Source organism: Chinchilla lanigera, unplaced genomic scaffold, assembly GCF_000276665.1.
Source record: "Chinchilla lanigera isolate Chin_1 unplaced genomic scaffold, ChiLan1.0 scaffold00058, whole genome shotgun sequence".
Lineage (NCBI taxonomy): Eukaryota > Metazoa > Chordata > Mammalia > Rodentia > Chinchillidae > Chinchilla > Chinchilla lanigera.
Genome location: NW_004955459.1, coordinates 3,745,529 through 3,755,010, shown reverse-complemented (window position 1 = coordinate 3,755,010; position 9,482 = coordinate 3,745,529). Strand labels below are relative to the sequence as shown.

The following is a 9,482-nucleotide window of genomic DNA, read 5'->3' as shown; positions in this document are numbered from 1 at the left end:
AGCCCAGTGCTTCTCCAAGTTAGGTCATGGACCACCAGCATCTGCAGCACTCAAGAATATGTTAGAAATGCAAGTTCTTGGTCCCACTTCTAACCCGATGACTCCTCAGAATCCCAAGTTGCAGGACTAGGTAGTGATCTGTGGTCTAACAATTCCCCCAGTTCCTCAGCCCCACAATAATCTTATTAGGCAGGAGACAGAAAGGAAACTTCAGTTGTCATCCTATTTCAAGATGGGAAAGGTAGGATGAGGTGCCATTTAAGGAGACTCATTCCTGTGAGTATTTAATTCCTTCCCTTCTTGGGTTTTTGTGTTGTATGCTCAGTAGATGGTGCATACATTAATTTGTTCCCGTGTTATGCACCATCCAACATATTCTCACTGAGTGCTGCCATATTCTCAACTTCCCTTTGGCTCCTGCAAAAGAAATAGGAGGTATGTTCTTTACGTGGAGTATACCCACATACTCAGCCTGGTTCTGTGCAGGTATGTCATGTCCATCCACCCAGAGAACTGGCATGCTCTACCCTAAGAGGGGTACCAGAAGTCAGTGGTTTGAGAGGCACATGGTCCACACTCATCAGAACAGAGGTCCATGCTCCACGACCATGGATACTGTGTCCATTAGCTACACCCATAGAGAGGTGAGGCAAAAAGACCCTAAAGCAAAAGTGAGCAAAGTAGCCCATGGCAAGATATTGGTCCCTGTGGAGAAATACCAAAGCAAGTGTAACAGAGTTTAGAGGAAAGTCTGGGACTGGGTTCTGAGGAGGAAAGAAATCCCCTTTGGAAGATGTGAGACCAACTGTTGGGATCTCAGGAGGGGACTGTGTCCAGAAGTGGGGTTCCCTGGAGCCTGGACCCTGGGTGCTGTGTCACTCTTAGCTGTCATCTGCTGCTTCTCTGTTGCCCTCAGCTTCAAATCCTAAGGACTTTGTTCTCCTTTCGTTGTGTTGATCAATCAGCTTGATAAAGAGACACACACAAATTAGAAATAGCTGGGTCTCCTTCTCCATGTGCTAAGGCCACACTGATTTCTTCAAGGGTAGATTTTTCTGCTCGTACTCAGGAGAACAAAACTAATAAGCTCCCTTTTGCTGGTCTCTGCATTGTCTTTAGACTGAGCTTGTTCAGTCACCAGCTGCTGCAGCCCCCTCCCCACCCCAAGCAGCTGTAGTTGCAGTGATCTCCTCAGGAGCCAGACATGACAGCCTGAGCAGAATCTTCTCCTTCTCCCTTCCTGTAGCTTCTAAACTTGATTTTTCTAAAAACTGTAGGTAGGATGTGTCTGCTGGGGGTGGGGGGTCAGGGGAATAATCCCTTTTCCTTCTTTCTATCCCACACATAGAGAGGGTGTTTGCTGCCTTTGTGATAAGTTGCAAACACCACACAGCTCAAAGATGACAAGGTCCTCTCCCTGGAGAATCCCTGTGTGACCAGTGATGACTTCATCCTGCTCAGCCAAAAAACCTTTCTTGCTGATTGCCCATGCTATCGCCATCCTCAAATTAGGAGGATTCTATTTTTATTCTCTGGCCCTAGAATAGAGACAAGGTATTCCACCTTAAACTTGGCCCCTAGAGCTCAACCAAAGCAGACTGGCCATGGTGTTAAAATAAGGCCCTATTAATTAAAAAAAAAAAAAGTTCTCAGGGATAATAGCAGAGGATATGTAGAGAAGAACTTGGAACCAGATACCCTGAGCTGTGAGTTATGACATCCTCCCCTACTTTACAGCCCTTCTCCCAGGAACACGTCCCCAAGCAAATGCCTAGATGTGAAAAATGCCGAGCAAGACTCCAAGGTGCACACAGAGCACAGATGCCCCTTCCTGACTCTGTTTTCTGACTGCTGAGTCCCTTCGTTAATGCAGGAATGACCATGTCCGCCAGGACCCAGAGGCCGCTTCTGGCCAGCCCGGCCCCAAGCCCCCACACAATACTGGCATTAATGTGGATGATGTGGTACAGACTGTAGGCCCTCTACTACCAATGTGTGGGTTATGATTCTGTACAGTAGCAGCAGCAGGTGAGATAGGATAGTGTTTAAGAGGAGGAACGTGGCTGGACCATTTTACAGGCTGTCAAAGCTGTATAACTACATTGCATCACACTTTGGTGGCCCTGGGATTAGGAGGATTGTTTACAAAGTGACACAGAGAGAATTCCAGGGCCATCATTTTGGCCCTGAGACTGGCAAGCATGTTCTGGCACAGGGGGGCCAACTGACACAGGCACCACCTGTGAATTCTGTCCACATGCCCAGGTGAGCACTATAATTGCAGTGATCCTCTGGCCCAGTGATGGTTTGTCACATAGAGAGTTAGGGGACTCTAACTTTTCATATCAAGATGCTATAACTCTGCAACCAGCTCCTGGGATAAAGACCTTTCTTCAGCCTGTGGCTGGGCGGATAAATACAAAGAGCTCTGCCAACAGCGACTGGCTCTTGGGAGAAGTGGGTGGATGGGGATTGAGCTATCCACTTGCTTCCACGGGGCACTCTACTCTGTTAGAAACCCAAACCCTGAATCCTATATCCGTTCTGGAATAATAACAGCAAATCGTCAAGGTAAAATAAATGCATTTGACCTTTTCAATCAAAAGGAAAAGTTGATTAACTTCAGCTGTCAGCTGTCACCCTCACTCTTACAGGGGCCTTGAGGAAGCCAGAACAGAAAGGAAAAAACCCAGTATGAGCCAAGGAAAACTTCTGTGCCCTCAGCGGTGTCTGTCCCTTCCCCTCAGCCATCCTGTTCCTGAACTCCACCTCAGACGCACCACAGCCCTCCCTGCCCCCAAATCCCCACACTTGCTTCAGGGACTTTTCTCACTGGGTCTGCAGGTCTGAGGCCCACTTACCAAGGCTCCCCTGCCCTGGTAGTGCCTTCGTGGTTTCACTTGCACTCTAAGCTGCCTGGGCTCTGACTGACTCACTCGTAATGCTCCTAGTAGCTGCTTGACCCAGGGAAGATGATAAGTGCTTTCTTGACTCAGCTTCTAAATCTGTAAAATGGAGTAATGATAACTCCTACCAAAAGGAATTTTTGCAGAGACCAAAGTAAGTTAAAGTATCTTAAAAGCTGAGAACAGTGCCTGGTATATGTAAGCAGTTACTGATTGTTCTGAAGACAAGAAGAAATGGGCTGGCTGCACTGGATTTAAGAAATGCTGGTCTTCACCCGGAAAACTCTTCGGGTGAACTGTAGGTACTGGAGCTTGTGAAACTATCCTTGAGTGAGATGTCCCCTTCCTTACTGACCTGTGAGGTGTCTGATGTTTAAGGCCTTGGACTGTAGCCTCTGCATCCACACATTCATATGCTCTGCATTTTTCATACCTTCAGTGAATATCTGTAAAGTATACTATGTGCTAAGTACTGGGTCACAGGCTGCATTGTCCACAGTGGGCAGCAGAGTCCAGTATCCATGTGAGCTTGGTGCTTCAGCTCATAAACACTCCCAGCCTACCTCTGGGCGCATGCGTGATCTTTCTCTTTGTTGACTTGATAACTGGTTTCATCCTCCTCCCTACCTCCAGGCTCCTTGCTGGTCTCAGACTTCTTGCTTCTCTCAGACTTCTTCTGCCAGCCTGTTCTGGGCCTCCAGCCTGGGACTGTTTCTCCCTGCCTTGCTGTCCCTCCTGACACTCACAGCCAGTTTCTTACCACGCAGCTTCCCTGGGAGAATGACCTTAAAGCACTCTAATTGCAGTGGTCCTGTGAGCTGAAATGTCTGCTAGGAAGCACACATCTCTTTTTAATATGCATGGTTGCTGTAATAGGAACACGGCATTTCCATGTTAACACTGATATTTCTGTGGTCTAATAAATCGTCCTCACTCATCTCCCAAAGGAGAGGACACATTGTATGCAGCAGCTCAAGGTTCCCACTCGCCTAAGATCTTCGCCCACCAGCCATGTCACTAGGCTGCAGAAAAACACAGTAACTCAAATAGCCACAGGGCCGCAAGTCTAGGAGTCGAATGGATGCAAAGATTTAGGGAGGGGACTCAGGGAGGGGTTTTCAAGAGGGAAAGTGCACCCCAAAGATAAGAGGGACAACAAAGTCCCAACCAGTCTTTGGATGAGTCATGCATCCACAGGCTAACCCCATGGCTAAGACTGTTGTATCTGAAGAATAGGCGTATAACACCAGGCACACACAGGATTGCTGTGAGGACCAGAGGAGAGCATAGATCGAAGGCAGCGAAAGCAACACCTGGCAAGAACAGACACTTCCCAGATGGCCTGTGTTAAACCCAGCTGTGCACACTTCACTCACACTGAAGATGCCCATTGGGCATCCACCAGCATGGACACCAGTCTCGGTGCTCGAATTCAGCAAGGACCCCACAGTCCTGAGGAACCTAGTGATTCTGAGGGTTGTCAGGGTTCTCTAGCCTGGTCAATAGCCAAGCTGAACCAGGTCAAGTCAGTACACCCAGGCAGTAGCCTGTGCGGGTACTGGGCCATTTCTGCCTACCCAGGCCATTCACAGAGCTGCTTAGAGGTGTGCAGAGAACGTGAGCTCAGGCCAAAGTTTTGTTTGTGCAGAGAGCCTTCCTGTCCCATCAGGTTCCTCTGTTCTCTCTGCAGCAACCGCACCAGCACCTGACACATGGACGCCCTTTCCCACAGCAACGGACATCGCCATCATCGCAGGTAAGCTGGCACGATGGGCCCTTCTGGCAACCGGGAGAGGTCCCAGGGAAGGACTGGCCTGAGGGCCCAATGGCCACCTCCTTTTTCAGAGGAGGCTCTGATTGTGGGATGGAAGAGTCCAGTCTTCCTAAGAAATGCTCGGCCTGGTGCCTAGTGGACAGTGCGGAAGCATGCTGAGGGCAAGAGAGACCTTGACACGCAGGCCAGGAAGGTGACACGCACCCTCTCTCCCAACCTTGATCCTAGCTTGTTAGCAGCTCAGGGAATCTCTCCAACTAAAAGAAAAAGGGAAGGAAGCCATCAAAGACACCTGTTCAATTGTATTTAATGTAACATTTCTTACCCTCATTGGGCCCTGGGCCTTTTCTTCCTAGACACTATTATTAGCATTGTATAGACACTAGTTTCCCTCAGAAGGCAGAAGGGAGTTTAGAAAATTGTTCCATAAAAATGGGACTTGGGAGCAGTTTTAGCCTCCCCACGTTCCCCAGTAATGTCTCCAAAGGCCCCTGAATAAACCCGATTCCAAATACAGAAGCTTAGTCTGCAGCCTGAAAGCAAATGGCCAAAGTCAACGCCACCATGAGCCTGCTGCCCTTCAGCCCTTCCTAAATTGGCATCCTGACACCTCATCCCATCACTCCCAACACCATGAGTGATGCGACCATTTCTGACGTGCCTCAGGCCTCACTCATCTGCCCTCCCCCCATCCCAACAAACCCGAGCTCTTAACCTGGCACAGTGGCCTGTGTAAGGCCAAGTACACTCCGCCTTCCAGCCTCAACAGTCTTCAGTCCCCAAGAGTGAATGGCAGCAGGCTGGGTGAGGAGCAGCTCTCAAAACCACACACCCCACCACCTGGCCCGAGCACTGTCAGAAACACTCGTCATTTTATCCTTTGTAGAGTGCACAGAGAGCAACCACCCACCTTGTCTCAGTTTTCTGGGACTTCCCTGGTTTGTACACAGAAAGCCCGATGTCACAGAAAAACACCAGTTGGGGGTCATCTGAAGACATGAAAATTCAGCATCCCAAGAGCTGCTCAGTTCAAACCAACCCATATATTTTCACCATACCAACTGCACATTCCACAAGGGTCCTCTTACAGATCCGTCCTCCTCAGTAGACAGGAGTGTCTCCCATCAGGGCCCAGCCCTGGGCTGCTGTTCTACCCAGTAATGCGCAGATGGAGGCAGCTAGGGAAAAAAGGAGCAGGGAAGAGAAGAGAAAAGGGATCCTTTGAGATGACCAGAAGGAAAAGCACAAGGTGGGAAGCAGCCATCCAGCCTGGGGTTGGTGCTACTACAGCAGCATGTTTGTCCTGCTGACACAGCCCCTGCGGGTTCTGAAACCTCCCCGGCCCCAAGGCACCTGCTCTAGACTGACCCCCAAATATCTTCCCTCTGACAGCTGTGATCACCGCTGTGGCCCTCGTCCTGCTTTGCCTTCTCCTCGTCATGCTCCGATACCTGTTCCGGCACAAGGGTACATATCACACCAACGAGGCCAAGGGCACAGAGTTTGCTGAGAGCGCTGACGTGGCCCTGCAGAGTGACCCTGCTCTCCAGGATGCTGGTGACAACAGCAAAAAGGAGTACTTCATCTGACGGATGCCAGACCTCACCTCCCCAAAGGCCTCCTCTAAGTGCAGGATAGAAAACACGCCTCTCACCATCAGTGGCCCCACCAGGCAGACCTCAAGGGCACAGGCTCTTCCTGAGATTTGCACCTGAGAACACGGGGTGCCTGCCTAGGGAGGGAAGAAGGAGGCCCAAGCTGCAAGACACCTCTCCAGGGATGCAGTGGCCACCCGGGAGGCAAGGCTTTGTTCTTCCAGGAAGAGAGGAAGTCCAGACATCCAAGTCTCGCAGAGCATTGCAGGATGTCGTCTCCTGGGTGTGAATGGGGTGGGCATGCGAGCAAGCCTGACAGTGACACACTGACTGAGGATAGTGGCATCAAATGTCAGTCCTTGACATTTGGGAGTAACAGCAGGTGCCTGCACTAAAAGGCACCTTTGTTTCCCATTGATCCCGCTCAAAAAAGATTGGAAATAAATTTGAAGTGTAACCAAGCATTCAGAGTCCAACCACACTACCATAATTATCTGGGAAACTCTTGCTTTGCCCCTACTGTGATTTTGTTTTCTGACAGGATCTATGTGCATGGGGCTGCGGCTGTCTAGTTGTGGCAAGGAAGCAGGGACAAGAGACCAGCATCTTTACCCACACAGGCACCAGCTGCGTGAAACAAATGTGAGGATAAAATGTTCTGGAAATAGATTGTGCTAGGGATCAAGGCACCAGCTAAAGGGTTGATTTTCTAATTCATAATATCAGAAAAAATGGGCCAGTTAAACAACTATGTGTAAACCCTATCTGTCCACACTCACAGTGGGCAGGGCTTAGAACATGGACTGCAGAGCCCTTGTCCTTGGGTTTGGGTTCTGGCTCCTCTTTCCTGGTCTTGGGACCTTGGGAAACTTGGGTGACCCCTCTGGCCTCAGTGTTCTTATCCTTCCAGAGGAAATGATGCCAAGAATGGTACCTCTGTTGTACCTAACTCACAGCATCAAGGGCAGGAGTAAACACATCAGGCACTCAGCACTCTGTGTCCAGCGTCACGAGCACACTAATAGTGTGCATGTCTTGCTTGATGAAATTTCCTCATTGCATCACTTCTAAGTGCCTCCTGAGGAGTAGCTGTCATTTAAGATGAATAACAGAGAGAGAAAATGAATTCATTAACTGTCCCCTCCCAGGTGAGTATGTGGGATTCCCAAGAGCTCAACAATCAGAGATCACTAGCTCTGAGATTAAAGACTGTACCCTGGGGTGCCAGGTCTGCTCAGAGACCCTCTGCTTACTGAGACTGCAGCATCTCCACCTAAGAATCAGCAAAAGTCAGCCCCTTGCTTTCCCTAGGAAGTTAGTTGGGATCCAAACGCAGTTGGGAATGACCACTAGCCTTAGGAGCTAGAAGTATCATAGGAGGGAAGCAGAGAGCTCATAGGAGTCGAAAATGGCAGGTCCAGTGTGAGGCCTTTCTCCACTTGAGCCAAGATCACAGCCCCACTTCCTCCCTCATTTATACAGTTAAACACTGGGCTGCACTTGTCACTGCTTCTCTGAGGGCGATGTGTTTTGAGACCCTTGTAGGGTGCCTGAAACCAAAGATAGTGCCAAACTCTATATGGTAAAGTGTTTCTGCTTTGTTTTGTATACCTACCTAAGATAAAGTTTAATTTATGTATTAGACCGTAAAAGTAACAATAATAACTAATAGTAAAATAGTACAATTATAACTATAAGCTGTAATAAAAGTTACTTTAAAATTATGAATTGTTTATTCATGGAATTTTCCACTTAAAAGTCTCAGACCACAGTTGACCATGGGTAACTGAAACTGCAAAGCAAAATTGCAGACAACAGGGGCACAACTGCATACCGCTAAATCTCAGATCTACAGAATGCCAGCCCAATATCATAATTATGGAGTAGCCTGAAGGAAAAGGGTGTTATGTGTGCAAATAAGTTTCGAAAGTGATGTAATGAAGCAAAGGTAAGCCAGCACAGAGCTTCTAGGCACCATTATTAGGACAACATAAACTGGCTCTTGAGGGAAGGAACAGAACACTGCAGCATCTTCCAACCCCGCTTGGTCAGAGCCCCCACTGCCTTACAAAGTACCTGGGACAGACTGGTGGGCCAGGATTCCTTGGAACATATTTGGGAAAAGCAGAGTGACTTCTAGCATCTCTTCCTGTGGTGACGTCACTTCCAGCTTTTGAGAGGATGCTGGCAGAGGCCTTGTCTTTGCTCTGATTGAGTCAGAGCAGTCTCACATTGACATACCTGTGTTAGGAAAAGACTCGAAGGAGAGAGTGGTCCCTGAGCCCCTGACCTCCCTGAGGGCTGATGTCTACATGGGGAAGGATTCTGGCGACATCCTTTTCTCCCTCTGTGCTGCCTGAGCCTGGCCATGAGCCAGTTTCCTGTTTTCTTGCCTTACCTCCCTCATTTCCTCTCATCCTCACTCCCTTTGCCTGTCCAGTGCCCTGGGAAGCTACAGAAACAGGCTGCTTCCCAGCCTGTGGGGACTGGGCCCAGCCAGGGTCAAGCTCAGCAGTATCAGTGGTGACACAAGCTGCAAGGGTGGGTCATCTAAAGTGGCCCAGTCCAGATGCTAGGAGGAGAAGTCACAGGTCAGACGGCCACACAAAAGTGTAGAGTGATCAAACAGTGTAGTGTATGTAGACACACACACACACACACAAACCACACACGTGGGCAAATAAATAATGTCCCTTCAGTTCAGGGAATAGAATTCTTTATCTTGGATCCCTTCTCCAGCAGTGCACCTGGTGTCATTACAAAGTATATCTGCAAGAAATATTGGTCAGGGTAAATATGCACAGGTACATATACATTGATGCTTCCAAAAACCATCAAGGAGGAAAGGGAGATGAGCCATGAACAGGCAGAGAGAAAAGAGAGTGTGGGAGAGGGGAGAAGGGCACCTGGCACATGGGAAGAACTCCTGGCTTCCTTGCACATGAGCCTCCTTTAACCCTCATGTCTTCCTGTCAGGCAGGCTGATATCCTCATCTGTCCCTTCGATCTGTAGAAACTGAAGCTCAGGAAGATTGAGGGGTGCTGGAAGTCACACTGCCACTAGCAGTGTGGTAGAGGAAGCATTTGAACCAGATCTGCCCGCCCCTTCTCCTGTAAGCAGGTTGAAGCTGACCCATAGGAACTCCTCGGGGAGCAGAACAGGGGCACCAGGACTCCCAAATGCTGGTGTGGCTTACAAGTACTGGG

General features: G+C 49.2%; 1 protein-coding gene across 1 annotated transcript; it reads left to right on the top strand.

Moving 5' to 3' along the window:
• The first annotated feature begins 608 nt into the window (after window positions 1–608).
• Gypc (glycophorin C (Gerbich blood group)) lies at window positions 609–6,739 on the top strand. The gene is made up of 5 exons (XM_013521037.1): window positions 609–644; window positions 1,120–1,277; window positions 1,874–1,964; window positions 4,509–4,662; window positions 6,073–6,739. Exons 1-5 carry the CDS (start codon window positions 609–611, stop codon window positions 6,267–6,269), a joined length of 636 nt encoding a protein of 211 aa, XP_013376491.1. The 3' UTR covers window positions 6,270–6,739.
• Window positions 6,740–9,482: the final 2,743 nt, after the last annotated feature.